Source organism: Ochotona curzoniae, unplaced genomic scaffold (assembly GCF_017591425.1).
Source record: "Ochotona curzoniae isolate NIBS_2020 unplaced genomic scaffold, NIBS_Ocur_1.0 scaffold_2587, whole genome shotgun sequence".
NCBI lineage: Eukaryota > Metazoa > Chordata > Mammalia > Lagomorpha > Ochotonidae > Ochotona > Ochotona curzoniae.
In genome coordinates, this window is record NW_024467096.1 from 2,283,728 (window position 1) to 2,301,310 (window position 17,583).

General features: G+C 42.8%; 1 protein-coding gene across 3 annotated transcripts in view; it reads right to left on the reverse strand.

Annotated features, from left to right (window-relative positions):
• Positions 1 to 17,583, reverse strand: part of HSPBAP1 (HSPB1 associated protein 1) — an 88,157-nt gene that overhangs the window by 50,360 nt on the left and 20,214 nt on the right. For all 3 annotated transcript variants that reach the window (XM_041002969.1, XM_041002971.1, XM_041002970.1), the window contains exons 3-5: positions 11,076 to 11,257; positions 3,094 to 3,230; positions 69 to 240 (exon numbers count right to left, since the gene is read on the reverse strand). In XM_041002969.1, the coding sequence (XP_040858903.1) occupies positions 69 to 240; positions 3,094 to 3,230; positions 11,076 to 11,257 (491 nt within the window). The remainder of the gene's footprint in view (positions 1 to 68; positions 241 to 3,093; positions 3,231 to 11,075; positions 11,258 to 17,583) is intronic.

The window sequence follows — 17,583 nt, forward strand, 5'->3', positions numbered from 1 at the left end:
GGGCTCCATGGCATGGAAGGCAAGTGAGCCACAGCTGCGGGGGCACCCATGTTTGGAAGCCCTGTTACCTGTCCTGGGCTCAGCGTAACCACATGTCTTTGGGCTTTCTGGAACTGAGGAAAACGGTTTAAATCCGGGTTGACGACATTGACCTTGCTGAACACACTGGATTCTTCGTAAGGGATTCTTGTTGGATAAAGGAAAGGAGTATCTTCAGGAGGGAAGAGATGCCATCTTTTCCTAAGTAAAAATGAGAAGAGGATACCAGTTAGTATCCTGCACTTGAGACAACATGTGAATGCAGCAGCAGCTAAGTGGCTGTTTTGTTTTTACTCATTTAAATTCAATGCAGAAGCAAATGCAGGTGCCATCAATGGTCACCTGACCCACTCAGTTCTGGATTGCCCCTGCAGACACCTCAACACTGCAAGCCCCCTAGCGCAGCTCTTTTCACTGCTGGGCCAATATCTTGTCTGGAAGATGACTTTTTCTTGTCACAGGTCAGTCTTGCTCCTCAGAAATCTTCATCCCTGCTATGGAGCTACCCAAACTCTTTCCTCTTTCGAATATGCAAGCACAGGTCAGTCTGAGCAAACCCCAGCCTTCCATACTGGAGTTTTCAGACTTCTCATCCACGTGATTAATTCCACGAATTAATTATCTGTTAAGTCAATCCATTAAACAGAAGAAATGCATTAACAAAGCTGGTACTGTAGTGCCTGGGGTGCTCTGTATAAAATATGGGAGAGCCTGGTTCCAGTCCCAGCTGCTCCACTTCTGATCCAGCTCCCCACTAATGCGTCCTGGGAGGTAACAGATGATGGCAAGTGCCTGCATTCCTGCCACTCACAAGGGAGACCCAGGTGAAGTTTCAGGCTCCCAGCCTTTTGACCTAACCCAATCCTAACTGTTGTAGCCATTGGAGTGTGAACAAGCAGAGGCAAGCTTGATCTCTTGATTGCTCACTCTGCCTTTCAAACCAACCAACCAACCCTAAATAATGCCATGTAACTAAAAGCAACATGAATTTTCAAAAGGAGAAAATCCAATCACTTATTTTTTTTAATCTTTAGTGGAGGTAATAGATCTTAACTCATAAAACACTAGATACAATATGCTTCATGATAAAGGAAGGATACATGAAGCTAAATGAGCAATGTATAAGAGATACAAACGGGGCCAGCATCACGGTTCAACAGGCTAATCCTCCACCTGTAAGCACCAGCATCCCATCTGGGCAGTGGTTCATGTTCCAGCTGTTCCACTTTTGATCTGATACTCTGCTGTGGCCTGGGAAAGTGGCAGAGGATAAACCCAAGGACTTGGGACCCTGAACCTGCATGGGAAGCTTGGAAGAAGCTTCTGCCTTCTGGCTGTAGATTGGCTCAGCTCCAGTCACTTTGGTCACTTGGAGAGTGAACCAGCAGATGGAAGATTCTTCCCTTTCTGTTTCTCATTCTCTCTGTAAATCTGTCTTTCCAATAGAAATAAATTGATCAAAAAAAAAAAAGAAGAGATACAGACAGATAGAAATTTATAGATGCACAGGTGTTTGGCACCACTTGGCAGGCACACATCCTGGATCAAAAGAGCCTGGGTCCAGGTCCCTGGTCTATTAACATCCCAGTTCCCTGCCGAGGCACACCCTGCAAGATGGCAGAGGACAGACAAGTTCTGGGATCTCTGTCAGCCTCGTGGAAGACCGGGATCCTGGTTCCTGGCTTCAGCCTGGCCCAGCCCTGGCTCTTGTGGGCATTTAGGGAGTAAAACTGCTTCTGGAAAACACAGCTCTTCCTCTCTTGTCTCCTTTTCCTTTGCTCTGCTGCCCTGCCCTTTCAAATAAATAAACAAAAATGGGAGAGAAAAAAGAGAGAACTAGAGAAACAAAAGCAAAACACCCCTTCCTCTGAGAACAAGAGTCCCCAAGCCCTCCGTGGCCCTCTGCAGTTATGGGAAATGCCAAGTCCTTTCTGAACTGAGAAGCAGGACCTGTTGTTTTCAAACTAAGAAATTTACACTAAAGCCTCATTCTCTTGGAGATGTGAAGGCTTGGAAGGACTAGTGAAATGCTTCAACTTTTAAACACTCATTCTGGGACTAGAAAGCAGTCTTTCAATTTATATGGCTTTACCTTAAACATAATGCAAGGTCAAAACTTGTTTGTCTCATCTCAAAGCAGTGAGAAATTCAAGCTGCTCTATCCCATGGTACCTGGTTTGGAGGTGGTTCAGAAGTGGTTCCAGTATTCAGTAGTGAAATATCAGGTCTAACATTAGGGACGCCATGTTGAGCTGGGCTCCATCTTAGATGAGGTACCATCCCAACCAACCTGTGAAACTGTAGCTTGGCCAAGAAAACAGCATCCCTGCTTGGCAAGAATGCATGAACCCCTGGCTAGGCTGTTCAAGCATGACTAGGAGAAAAAGAGTTTTACCTGGTACAGTAACAAAAGCTTGTAACATTAGTGATTAGTAATTTTGCACCCCAAGATAGTTCTGCATTAGCTCAGTGTATTAACATTTTAGGTTTAGAGGGACTCCAAAGAGCTCGTCAGTCAAATTTCATTTTTAGGGTGGTGGCCGAGAGAATCGGTGCCAGTGCCAATCCCGAGCCTCATGGTCAGCTGTAGTCCAGAGCTGCCCTGCCCCCTCCCTGCACTGCAGCAGTGCTTCCTCAAGGGAGTGGCCACAATGCTATTTGCCCTATAAATGGAGCAGCCAGCATTTGAACTGACACCCACATGGTATGCCAGCATTACAGGTAGCGGCTTGATCCACTAATGCCATAACGCTGGCCCCTAAATGTATATTTTGTATAAAAATAGCTAGGCAGAAAGCTCTCTTGTTGAACTGGAGCTGGAATCCCCCTGCTGCAGGATTAGCTTTCTGGAGATGATCTTGGCCATAACTGAGATTCACAAGGAAACCACCATTTCCATAGCTGCCCTCTCACAAAGGAGTCAACAGAACCAGCAGCTAACGGGCTGCCCTGGTCAGGAGGCAGGGCTGTGAGGACACAGGCTGCGGGCAGGGCCGTGCTCTCTCCCCTCCCAGTTCTTCCCTTACACCTCCTCCAGGTGTGCATTCACATTACCTTCCTTGTACCTGGAATACTAAATTGCAACCATAGGAGTCGAGATGGCAGGGTGTGTGGGCTCCCAGTGAGCCGATCCACAAGGTACTTTCCTGTCCATTTCTTCCAGGAAACCCAAAGTCGGACCATATCACCTCCTGTTTCAAAACAGAACGAGTCCATCAAGAACCAACCGACTGCCATGTGGCAGTGTTGAACATTTCCACTTGAACATCTGCTTCTGGGTACTGGGGATTTTCTCTTATAGAACATGTTACAGATGGAGGAGGTAAAGTTTCCAAAGTGGTCCAAGAAATCCTTTTAACCACTAACACATTCAAATAGGCTCCGTAATAGTAGTCATTCACCAAATATTTACTGACTACTTGAAATGTGCCAGGAACTGTTCTAGAAGCTTGGGATGAGTCAATGAACAAAACAGACAAAAAAGCCCACCCAGATGGAGCTTACACTTTACACAGGCTGGAGACAGACAACAAACACCAGACATGACTATGCAGACATCCAGGAGAGGGTGTCTCAGACACTGTGGGCTCAGTGAGTGCTGTTTTAAGATCTCTGGATCTGCCATCTTGAGAAGTCACAAGGCCATATTTCCTCTGAGCAGTGCAGCTACTCAGAGGCAGAAACAGCTCAGTAATTCTGTGTACTACAATGATTACATTTAATAAAGCCTTCTCCTGGACTGGGGTACCTATTTAAAACGACAGATTCCAAAGCACCGCTGTTCGGCCTAGTTGTTAAAATGCTAGTTACAGGGTCAGTGCTGTGGCTCAGCGGGTTAAGATGTAATGCTGGGATCTCATATAGGTGTTGGTTTGTGTCCTATATGTATGATTTCCTCCCTTGTATGTGTGAGTTTATTTATTTGTTTGAAATAGTTACAAAAAGAGTGAAAAAAAAAGTGAAAGAGATTTTCCATACACCAGGCTCACTTCACACACAGCCACAGTGGCCAGGGCTGGGCTGGGCTTGGCTGAGCCGGGCTGAAACCAGCAGCCAAGAGTTTCAGCCAGTTCTCCCACATCAGTGCAGGACCTAAGCACTTGGGCCATCTTCTGCTGCTTTCCCAAACACATTAGCAGGGAGCTGTATTGAAAATGTACTAGCCAGGACTAAATTTCAGGCATCCATACAGGATGCCAGCATGCTACAGTGCCAGTTCCTTTTTAAGGAAAAAAGCCCTTTAAGTTAGTCTTTTTTTTTTTTTTTTGGTAGGAAAATTATCTTAGGCACATAATGAGAAAAGAGGTAATTCACTCTCCACCCAAAGATGGGGCCAGATAACTAGCTATATTCTTTTCTAAAAAACAAACAAACAAAAAACAAAACAAAAAACTTATTTATTTTATAGGCAGAGTTACACACACACACACACACACACACACACACACACACACACACACAGATGGACACTTACACTTACATCCACTGGTTCACTTCCAAGTGGCCTCAATGGCCAGGATTGGGTCCGACCAGGACTGGGAGTCAGAAGCTTCTTCTGAGTCTCCCATGTTGGTGGAGAGGCACAAGCACTAGGTCATGTTCTGCTGCTTTCTCAGGTGCATTAGCATGGAACTAGATGGGAAGTGGGACTCAAACTGGTGCTCAGATGGGATGCAGGTGTCCATAGGTGTCACAGGCTTAACGCACTGGACTGTAACACTGGCCCCAACACTCACATTCTGATATTCTAATATGCCTCACCAGAAAGTATTGGCAGTCCTCAGACCCCTTTAATCATTACCAAACACACTCTTATTGTGGTAAACATAAAAAAAATTCCACACTTTAATCTACTGCATTTTGTGTTTCTGCATCCTGGAGACTTAACAAGGCTCCATCCACATACTCAGGAGGTACCTGAAACTCAACATAAAGTGGAATCTACCTGAGGGTTGTTCCTGGGGGGAAATGCAATTTACCACATGTTTATTCTTTCTTTTGAAAAGTTATATTTATTTGAAAGGGAGAGTGACAGAGAAGGAGGTCTGCAGGGATATGTGTATATACATATATGTATATATACATATATATATGTATGTATATCTCAGTTGTGTATTTCCTGACTCCCTCCCCAAATTCCTGTAACAACCAGGGCTGGGCCAGGCCAATGCCAAGAGCTTGGAACTTTCATAAGTGACAGGAACCCAAGAATTCAACCCATCATCCACTGCCACTCCAGTGATCCTTACTGAAAACTGAAAAAGGTAAAAAAATGTCATTTTTACTAATGAGTAGAGACAAAAGAAATTCTATGTGGTACTGTTACAGATTCATATACTCCTTGGCAAGTAGAAAGGGAAATTTTCAAAGTAAATGATATAATGTATTGATTAATTTTATTGGCCACACTTGGAAATTAGCTAAGTGCCAAAATCATAATCTTAGGCCATCTTTAAAGCTAACAGATATGTTTCAATATCTGCAACATGGCAGTATATTCACTAGCATTTGTCCACAAATACACAAATATTAACATTCCACATTTTGCCAGTGTGTTTGAATATGAGCAGTCTTCAAATAACTCATGGAATTGTGTATTAAAAAAAAACTATGCATGAATTTCAAGATTTCTTACACCAAAATACCCTTAAGTTTTAATTGTACTTTCCATACAACACGTAAAGTACCCTTGTATTACATACTTATCAGCTGCTGAATGTAATTTGTTGAAGAATAGAGTTAACAGAAAATTCAAGCAGAAGATGAAAGTAAAAACTAGTGGATCTAAGAATTCCGTATCAAGATTGATGAATTTTTGATGAACTTAAATCCACAGAAAATCTAGCGATAGTGAAGCCAAGGATTTAAGTCAGAACAGTCTCTGAAGGGTTCTAAAGACCAAAGAAATACCAAATAAGAAATGCTAAGACCAGGGGGAATACACTTTCACAATCACTCAAACATCTGTTATATATTCAGAATGATTTTAGTAGTTTTGGGGGATAACAAATGATGAAACATGGCTCAAAGAAGTTATGATATCATTAAAGGAACAATACACAAGCATTTTGTACCAGGCGACACTGAAATAACAATCCCAAGAAAGCTTACAGGAATGAAGCCAGGAACAAATGGACATGGGTACAGGTGGCTGAAAAGGTTTCCTAGCTGAGGCTGAATATGAATGAGTAGGGGGTGGTAATAATTTTTCTGCCAAGGACCATTTGCAGAATCATAGCATACAGCCAAACAAAATTAGGAACTTGAAAATTAACCTGCTATAAATTAATTGAATTTCAAGTCATGCCTGTGGTTGCTTTGGCAGCACCATACCAGGCATGATGTTCCTCACTCCTGCCCTAAACAACAGAGTCTAAAATTTTTTCTTTATCAATTTCATTTATCTGAAAGGCAAAGAGACAGAGAAAGAAAGAGGTAGAAAGAAATTTTCCATTCACTGATTCACTCCACAGATGCTTGTAACAGCTGGGGTTGGGCCAAGCTGAAGCCAGAAGCCAGGAATTCAATCTGGGCTTCCCGTGTCGGTGGCAAGGTCCCAAGCCCTTGAACCATCACCTGCTGCCTCCCAAGGTAACACTAGTAGGCAGCTGGATCAGAAGCAGAGCCAGGACCTGAAGCCAGGCACTCTGACACAGGATGTGGGCATCCCAAGCACTTGCCCACCACGAGAGCAAATGCCCTCCACTGCTCTTCTCTTTGTAAACAGCTTTAGTGGGTATAACTGATGTGCAGAAAGCAGCCTGTATTTAAGGTGTGCAGACTGAGGAGCATTTAAATAAGAATATGTACATCCATGAAGCTACTATTACAAGAGATATGGCCACCATTGTAATCATATCCACATTTCCCAATGTTCCTAAGAAACATCTTCTCCCTATACACTCATACTCAGTCAGCTGCTCTACTTTCTGTACCATGAATTAATTTCCAAGTTCCATATTTTTAAAACAGTTTTTATTTATTTTTATTGGAAAGGCAGATATATATAGAGGAGGAGAGACAGAGAGGAAGATTCTTCATCTGATGATTCACTCCCCAAATGGCCAGAACGGCCAGAGCCCAATCAATCTGAAGCCAGGAGCCAGGAGCCTCCTCCAGGTCTCCCACGTGGGTGCAGAGTCCAAACGCTTTGGGCTGTCCTCAACTGCTCTTCCAGGCCACAAGCAGGGAACGAGATGGGAAGCGAGGCTGATGGGATTTGAACTGGTTCCCTTATGGGATCCTGGCACATGCAAGATAAGGACTTTAGCTATTAGGCCACCACACAGGGGCCCAAGTTCTAGAATTTTAAAGTAATGGAATCATATAGTACCTCCTCATTTAACGAATCAAAGACAAATTAAACAGTGTAGATCTCAGACAAAACAAATACCAGAACAGGAAGATCCTGTGGCAAGCACCTGGCTTACAGTTCTTGGACCACAATAAGAGGACAATTCACCAAAAGGACATCATAATTCTAAATAATAACCACTTACAAATGCATATGGCCAGCATTGTGGCACAGCAATATTAAGCCACCACTTGCACACCAGTATTCCATATCAGAAGGCTAGCGTAAGTCCTGACTACTTTGCTTCTCATCCAGTGTCCTGCTAATGTGCCTGGGAAAGCAGCAGAGGATGGTCTGATTGCTTTAGTCACTGCCACCCAAGTGGGAGGCCAGCGGAGGTTTCTGCCTGTTGGCTTTAGCCTGGCCCAGATCTAGCTCTAGTGCCCATTTGCAGAGCGAACCAGCTGATGGAAGATCTCTGTCTCTCCCTGCCTCTCTGCCTTTGTAATAAATGCATGTCTAAACAGAGAGACAGGGAGGGAGGGAAAGAGGGAAAGAAAGAGAAAGAGAGAAGAGGAAACAGACCAAACCAGTTCGAGGAAAAAAAAAACATTATTCTTATTGGAGGACTTCAATACCTTTCTCTAAATAATGGGCAGAAAATACACAGAGAATCAATGCGGACACACAGAAAAAAAGCGGGAGGCGGAGAAAGGAGATACAACCAACTTGGCTCAGCTGACATTTATTCACTCCACTGCCCAACAGAATACACGTTGCTTTCAAGTGTACAGGAAATATTTATCAAGAGTATCTATATTCTGGGCCATAAAATATGTTTCAATGAATATAAAAAGACTGAAATTAAATAAAACATGAACACAATGGGATTAAACCAGAAATCAATAATTGAAAGCTGGCTAGAAAATACTTTAGTACTTGAAAATCAAACATCTTTAACTAATGAGGAAGGTAAAAAGTAAGTTACAAGGGACATCAGAAAATGTTTTTAACAGAATAAAAATTATTCTGGAAGCTTTCATATCGAAATACATGAATCTGAGAGTTGGCATTAAGGTCCAGTGGGTTAAGCCAATGCTCGCAATGCCTACATCCTGTACCAAAGTACTGCTTTCAGCCCCAACTACATTTCCTCTGCAGCTCCTTGATAAGGTGCCAAGAAAGCAACAACGATGGTCCAAGTACCTGGGCCCCTACCACCCATCCGGGAAACCCAGATAAAGCTCCTGACTCCTGACTTCAGCCTGGCTGAGCCCTGGTCTTGGCAGCCATCTGTGCAGTCAACCAGCAGATGGAAGATCTCTGTCTTTCCCTCTCTGTTCCTCAGCCTTTCGAATAAATTACTCTAACATAAAGGACAGCAGTTTAGATAGTATTTTACACCTTAACAGAAACTCGAAGGGAATAAAAATCCAGTGTTTTAAAAACAGAAAGTAAAACTGATACAGAAAGTACCCCTGTTAAAACTGGTGTGGTGTAAAAAAAAATCACATTTATACAAAAAGACTGTAAAGTACTTCCCTGTATTGCAGCTGCAAGTGTGTGTGAGGCACGATGTTCTTCCTAGTCTTTAAATAGACCAAACTGCAACAGCTTGAAAGGAGAAGCAGTATGAGAACTGAGCTGTCTTCCTCAGTCAGCTTTGTGAAATGTTCAACAATCCACTGCTGTAAAGATGCTTCCCTCTTAAAAATGTTATTTATGTTAAATATGATGCCTTTTATTTTAACTTCAAAATGTATCACATGTAGCATTTAGCTACTCACCATGTTATAACACATGCAAAAGGCTGCAACAGTTCACAGTCAGATTTGGTGACTAAAGGAATGTTAATGGTAAAAGGTAAACCAGAACATAGGCTCCTGTGATGTAACAAGACTTGATGCTCAGAAAAACTCTAAATAAGATATGATACAATCTTCACGACCTTGGTTGTTCAGAGCAGAATTAATTGCCTAATGTGAGCTGATAACTTATTCGACTGAAAACAGGAGACTTGATAAGAGCTTAGTTATAATTCTACACATTGCCAAAAGGTTGTATTTTATAAACACTCTTGATGAACAGGTCACATGTCTTGAAGCCCAGTGCTGCCACGGCTCAGATGGGACAGATCAACTGATGGGGTCAAATGAGAGCTGCATGTGAGGTGCAATGAACCTAGACCCAGCAGAGAAGGCAGCCCCTGGTCCAGCCTGCAGTGTGCCTGCAGGTCTGCAGGAACATGGACTCTGGGGGCACTTTACAACTCGAAGCTCTGCAGCAGTGGCACCCGTGGATCTGGGCAGACCACCTGGGTTACACTCAGTGGTATAATCATGGGAAAATATTTACAGAACTTCTTTGTGCCTCTAATTTTCTTAAAATAAGGGTAATTACTAGGTCACAGTGCTACTTTACAGCTTCTAAATTATTTACAAAGTGGTAAGTATAAATATTGATATAGCTTGAGCAATATATTACTATCACATAATTTTTTTTTTTGCCTGAAACATAAAGCAAAAGAGTACAAACTAATCTATATCACAGGTAGGGATGTAAACAATCTAACTAATACTCTAGTAGTGAACTCTGAACTGGCAAAGTCCCAGGGGTTAAAAATGGGCTCACAATTAACTTGGTGAGGAAATGGTTCTCCAAAACCAAGATAAACAGTGAGAAAACAATGCATTTGAGGTAGAGTTTGGATTTGGAAGCATTTACTAATGTGTGCAAAACCAACACATTTCCTTCTTGGATGTGAGTTAACACCTTTTTAACAAATAAAAAATTAAGCAAACATAAAAAAATTCAATAGAGGGAAGCTACAAAATATTGGCAGCTATATTAAAATTGCTGTGTACCCACCATCATATATACCTTGACTCAAAGTCAAAAACACAGGCCAGAGGGCAAGCTTCTCTGGGAACAAAGAACTGTGAGCTCGGGTGAGGCTGCCTCACCAGCATCAGAGACTATTCTCCATGCCCGTGCTTAGGGCAGGACAAAGGACTATGGGACCTCATTCTAAAAGGGGCAAAAAGTTACCCAAACATTTTCCTTTCCATTCTTGCCCCACGTGTAAGCCACCGCAAGGAATCTGCAAAATCATCCTACTGTGGCAGTTTGAGGTTAAAGACAACAAAATGAAAAATACTTAAAGGAGGATTTGGCAATCAGCCAAGTCTGTGGTTGGTTCTGTGAGCATGGTGGCAAAAAATCTCCACCTTTCTCCTCCTGCCGGTCACCGACACACCATGGTGAGGCTTTTGCACACCACATGCCAGAGGCCTAGCATTCCCTGCCTCAGGAGGTGACCCACCAGATCCAACAGCTGCGTCAAGGCCCCAGCGCAGGACAGATGGCAATGTTGGCCCAGACAGCCTAGGGACAACTTCCTTCTGCACGCAGCCCTGCATCTCTGCCTGCCTCATCTACAGAACCAGAGCTCCTATGCAGGGCAGCAGAAAATGACATCTACCTCAGCCACACTTCTAATGTACTCCAAACCAGCTCAGGCACTGCTAAAGGCGAAGGAGGGGCGAGTGGGAAGTTTGGTGGCAGGAAAAGAGCACAGGCACTAACTTGCCTTATGTGGGTAAGACACTGTAGACCTCTTATGTAAGTGGACTACTTACATAAGCAAAGGCTAGTGAAGGCAGAAGGCACCGGGAGAATCTAACTTGCAAACTTTTCTCAAGAACAAATTCTTACCAAGGTTAAAAGGAGTATATTGACTTACCTGGAAAACATCTGTCTTGTCTTCAAATAGATTGACAAAATACTTATAGTCAGCATAGGCCCAGAATTTGGAATGATCATAGTCCTTAAATGGTCCAGAATTACTAGCCTGGTCACAGTTCCAGGTTAGAAACTCTTCAAGGGTGGCATCTACGTAGCTACATGAAGTTTCAAACTGAGGAACTGAAATACAAGAGAAAAAAGGCAACTTTCAATGTGTCATGAACAGTTCCCAAGTATTGTTTTAAAGATCGATTTCAACCAAGAAAATTAACTAACATTTAGTAAGTAAAATTTTATTTCTTATTTTTGTAGAGTTAGAACTAGTTAAAATACTCACTCTAGTCATGATTAAATATTAAACACAACTGAGGGGGCAAGCATGTGGCTAAGCCTCTGGTTAGGATGCCTGTGTCCCACATTGCATCACAGGGCTAGTCTGAAGCCTGGAACCCTGGGAGGCTGTGTGGATGGCTCAGGCAATGGGGCTCCTGTCACCCATGTGGGAGACCTGGGTTACATTTGTGGCTCCTGGCTCTGGACACCCCACAGCCTCATCATTAGGGGCATCTGGGGTATGAATCACTGGATAGTAGCTTTGTCTCTCTGCATTTCTCAAATGCATAATGGTTTAAATTATGAAACACTGATTTAGTAATCCAGTAGAATATTTAGGTTATCAACAGACCCTTTCAGGGGCTGTATGAGGTCAAAACTATGTTCATAAAATACTTAGACAGTATTTGTTTTTTCTGCTCTCATTCTGTCCCAAGCACACGGTGCAGTTTTCCAGGGGCTATACAACTTGTGTTGATGTCACTGTTGACAACTGGTAGAATACAGGGTTAGTTTCTTTTGTATTAAAACATCTCCATTTTGATCTTTTAAATATTATTTTATTTATTCAAAAAGGCAAAGAAAAAGCAAGAGACAGAGAACGAGATCACTTATCTGCCAGTTTACTCTCCAAAATGCTGGCAACGGTGGGAGCTGGGAAGTAAATGGGAGTCCCCCACATGGGTAGCAGGGCCCCAGGTATTTGAGGCGTTACTGTTGCACGCCAGGGTACCTCAGTAGGCAAGTGTAATGGAACTAGGACTTTGACCCAGGCACACTGACACAAGTTACTCCAAGAGTGGAAGAGGTATCTTGAAAGGTACACCTAAAACCCAACCAAGTTTGCTCTTTTTTTAAAATTTATTATTTATTTGAAAAGCAGTTAGAGAGAGAGAGAAAACCTTGCACCCGCTGTTTCACTTCCTAAATGGCCATAACATTTAAGGCTGTGCTAGGCCAAAGCCAGGAGCTTCATTTGGGTCTCCCACATGGGTCGCAGGAGCCCAAATACTGCGGCCATCTTCTGCTTTTCCTGGTACACTAGCAGAGAGCAGAATTGGAAGGACAGCAGTTTGGACTCAGTTTACACTGGCGTTCATAGGGGATGCTGGTATTATAGGTTGCGACCTAACCTGCCATATCATGCCAGCTTCCATTTTTATTTCTAATATGGAATCACTAGACACTCATCTACACCAACAAAAGCTCATTGGAATACTCAATTTTTAAGTATAAAAAGGACCCTGGAATCACAAGTTTGAAAAGTATTATTTTAAGTGGAAAGAAATGAAACAAAAATTATCTTTTTTTTTTAAAATAAAAGATTTATTTATTTTTATGGGAAAGGAGGATCAGAGAGGAAAGACAGAGAGAAAGATCTTCCAATTGCTGATTCACTCCCCAAATGGTCACAATGCCTGGAGCTGATCTGATCTGAAGTCACGAGCTTGGAGCTGCTTCTGGGTCTCCCACACAGGAGCAGGGTCCCAAGGAGTTGGGCCATTCTCTACCTTTTTCCCAGGCCACAGGCAGGTAACTGGATGGAAGTGGAGCTGCTGAGACTCAAACCAAAGCCATATGGGATCCCAACACTTGTAAGGTGAGGATTTAGCCATTGAGCCATCACATTGGGGCCCACAAAAATTGTCTTTTAAAAATTTTCTTAGTTATTAAGTGGACAATGACAGTTTAAGAGATGTTCATTTCCTCATCAACTCATTTATTTCAGAATCATTTTTGAAGCAAATAATACTTAGTATTGTTCTCAGGTTTGTTGATACATAAAAGAACTATATGATATTCTCGAGTTCAGAATCTATTTATTTTAAAGATTTATTTTATAATTTTTATCGGAAAGGCAGATACACAGAGAGGAGGAGAAACAGAAAGTAAGTCCTTCCATCCAATGGTTCACTTCCTAAGTGGCTACAATGTCTGGAGCTGAGCCAATCTGAAGATAGGATCCTGGAGCTTCTTCCGGGTCTCCCATGCAGGTAACAGGGTCCCAAGGCTTTTGGGCCATCCTCGACTGTGTTCCCAGGCCACAAGCAGCGAACTGGATGGGAAGAGGGGCTGCCGGGATTAGAACTGGTGACCATATGGGATCCTGGTGGGTTTGCGGCAAGGACTTTAGCCTCGCCTAGGCTATCGTGTTGGACCCCAGTATGTATTTGGAAAGAGGTACAGCCTTCACTAGGGCAATAGAGAACTTGAGGCACCCTGGAAATTAAATGTGAAATTCTGTGCCATAGACATCCAGGAAAAGGCAAAGGATGCCAGAGAAGAGGGTTGATCAGAAAAGCTTTGGGAGAAGTTCTATGATGTGGCCACAGTGGTCTGTTCTTAACAGTACAACTCCAAGGAATCCAGATTGCAAATCTTGGATTAATGTAAGAACTGACTTTCTGAAACAGCAAGGGGATGATTATTATTTGCAGCTATCAGAATATTTCAAATGAATACCATAAAGCTAGTATCTAAGAAATCTCCCTGACTACTTCCTTGGTAAAACATGAAAGCCCCTTAGGAGAAAAGACCACTGATCACAGTGCATACTAGACACAGATACTCAGTAAACCCAAGGCACCCTTCTTCGTGCCCCTTCACTCACAGATTTGTGCCTCTTTAAAAGTTAGCTGAATTAGTACTTGAAAAGGTGTATTCAAACTCCTCTTTCAAGGAGTTTTTAGATTAAAACAACACCCTTCTTTTCATTTTATTTGAAAGGCAGAGACAGGAAGAGAGATCAAGAAAGATCTTTAGTCCCCAAATCCCATACCAGCCAGGGCTGGGCCAGGCTGAAGTCAGGAGCCTTAAACTTCATCCTTTCAGTCATCCATGTGGGTGGCAGGAGCCCAAGTACTTGAGCCTGATAGTACACATCAGAAGACAGCGAGCTAAGAAAGAGGAGCTGGGTTTCCAACCTGGGTACTCTGAGCAGGATGCAGGATGCAATGCCCACCCAGAAAGGTTTTTATCTTTTCCCTCCTTTCTGTTTGAACTGCTCAGGATTATCCAATTGCCCCGCCCTACTTTTTTTCTAAAACCACAGGATGATAGAGAGGACAGGGCATATGTCGGTGAACTATTTTAGTTCATCTACTTCATCCAATTGTCAGCTGCCTTTGAGAAGCAGGAGAACTTTACTGGGGCACAGAACTACCTAGACCTTGATATATTTGAGAATGCCTTGGCAGATGGTAAACCATAAACATATAGCAGCTTGTAATACTAGTGACCGCATTAAGAAATTACTGTAGCAGGATAGCAATACAACAATTTTATTGTTGACAAACAAAAACCACAAGTGGCAATAAAGCTTCACGATGCTTGGAAGCTGTAGTCATTTCTAAGTCATTTTTGCAAATTCTACGGTAAGACTGAAGACATTAGACCATGCCAGTTTTCCACTTTGTGCAAGTTGATCCAGCTGACATGACTGAATGCCAAAGCCATTAGCTGAGCCACCACCTGCCCCTGGGGCAGCACTTTCAACCTGGGGTGCACCGGGGCAGCACTTCCAGGGTAGGTCAGTTACAGCAGGCACCTCTTCATGGCAGTCCCAGAACTTGGTCTCAGGAAGGAGCACCATTTTTCCTCATGCTAAGTTCTACATGCTTAAAATGTAAAAGTTACTGGTGATAACTTTTACAGCCGAGGGAAAATTACAGTGAATGGGCTGAATGGAAATGACAGGCCCCTTTTATTTCCATAGTGATTTCAAAATAGCACCTTTTCATTCAGTGCTGGTAGCAGCTCCACCAAAGGTCCTCTTTCTGTGACTTTATTTTAATGACAATTTCTTTCTGGACAGTACAGTTGTTTTGTTAATTTACTTCTTACAATGGATTTATTCCTAATTTTGCAATTATTGCTCTGTCATTTAATTTTGAAGCAGGTGAGGTAGCAGCAAATGGGTGAGCTAAGAGGCTCAATTGAGCTCAGGACTTGGTAGGAGTGAACAAACTGAGCTTGCTTTTTAACTCTCATAAAAAGGCATTCTAGAACATTTGACACAGCAGGAAAATAAATACTTATCCATTTTGTTAGCTTTTCATCATCTTAGAAACAGGAAGCAATGGATGCAGTGTGAGCTCTAAACAAGCTATCTGATGATTACTTTATCTTCCTACTCACAGATATTGAGGTTTATTGCCATAATTACTTGTCAAATTACTAGCAACTCTGGCACTGAGCACCCATGTTGACAAACGAATTTGGTTCAAAATGGTTTCAAAGATGTACGTGATAATCACCCCCTGCCTCAAAAAATAAACCAGGGGACACTTTAAAATGCCACTAACACTACTGCTTCAAGCATCCTAGAAAACTTTCAACCAAAATCTAAAACAGAAACAAGAAACTGATTCAACAAGAGAAAAGTTATTATTTATTAAGATCGTATGCCTATTTACCTGGAAAATCTGTAAAAAACCAGCAAAAAGCTATCTAAGCTAGGAAATGGTTGGATATAAAGTAAACATATAATTCGGAACAATACAGGTAGAACCTGAGGATATTATGTAAAGTGAGGTTAAGCCAGGCAAAGGAACACAGATATTACATGTTCCTACTCAGGAGTAAAATCTAAAAAGTTTATTTCAAAGAAGTACAGAATAAAACAGTAGATGCTAGGGCTGGGAAGGCTATGGGGCAGGCATGCAAAGGCAGTGACCTGTTCTACGGAAATCCTTACCCACTGTTTTCTGCAGCTTTAACAGCCCTCAGCAGCGCCCCTCTGGCCTGCCCTCGTGTGGTGTGCAGCCACAGCAGTGGGCTAGGGATGTTGGCGACTCTGGACAGCCTTTACCTGGCAGTGTACTCAGCCATGGCAGGGAGAATCTTGTATGCGTTGGTTCACTCCCCACACAGCACCGACAGTCAGGACTGAGTCAGGCTGAAGCCAGTACCCTGAAGCTCCAACTAGGTCTCCCATGTGAGTGGCAGGGATCCAAGCAGTTGGGCCATCTTCTGGTGCTTTCCCAGGCACATTAGAGGGAGCTGGAATCAAGCAGAGCAGCTAGGACTCAAACTGACTTTCATATAGAGTATCAGCATTGTAGGTGGTGGCTCAACCCACTGAGTATTGCTCACAGACATGTTCTGATAAAGTGTCTAAATGGAAAACATCTTTCTGCAGAGCTGGGTCACGTGTATCAAAAGCCTTCATTTGGGCCTCATGCAATGGTTCAGTGGCTAAAGTCCTTACCTTACATGAACCGGGATCCCATATGGATTAGTTCTTGTCCCAGCTGTCCCACTTCCCATCCAGCTCCCTGTTTCTGGCCTGGGAAAGAAGTAAGGATGGCCCAAAGCTTTGGGACCCTGCAACCACATGGAAGACCAGGAAGCTCCTGGCTTTAGATTGGCTCAGCTCTGGTTGTTGCAGCCACTTGGGGAATGAACCAGCAGATGGAAAATCTCTGTCTCTCCTTCTCTCTGTGAATCCTCCTTCCCAATAAAAAATAAATACATCTTTTTTAAAAAAGCCTTTTGTTTCTTCACAATACAAACCTCTAAATGTCCATTAGTACTCTGTTCATAATGAAAAACAACCCTGGAATGACCTTTTTGAGGGAAGAGATTTTAATTAATTATTAACATAACTCACTGTGATTATAACTATACTAATTATTACCAAGAAAAAAGGTGTTCTCAGATAAATTGATAGTCACAGCTGATTTGAAAGGTGGGGAGAAAATGTCTGGTCAGAAAAAAAATTACAGTTAAACTAATATCTCGAAGAATTTGAATTAACCAGTTAAGCTGGAGGAAGAGAAACACAGAAAAATAGTTAGACTCAGGAAACACATATGCAAAGGTCTGGAGGTCAGCAGAAGTAAATCCCTGGAAATAGGGAAGCTGTTTGGCCTGAGCTCAGGGAGAGATGACCTGGATCTTTTGCACTGTAATAAACACCTTGACCTTCAGCCTAAGGGTAACAGAAAGGCACTGAAGGGTTTTGCGCAGACACAAGGGGAGATTATTTTGTTTTATTCAATGGTCTGGTTATAACAGGACGGCCTGGAAAGGGAGAGCAGAGTATGACTGGAGGAGGTGAGAACAGGGTGATGCTGAGGTAGGGTGAAGACAGGGAGCAGCAAGTGGACGCTGGATTCTTAGACTGTAAGTCACCGAGTCACAAGCCACCAGAATGACAAGCAAGGAGAGTG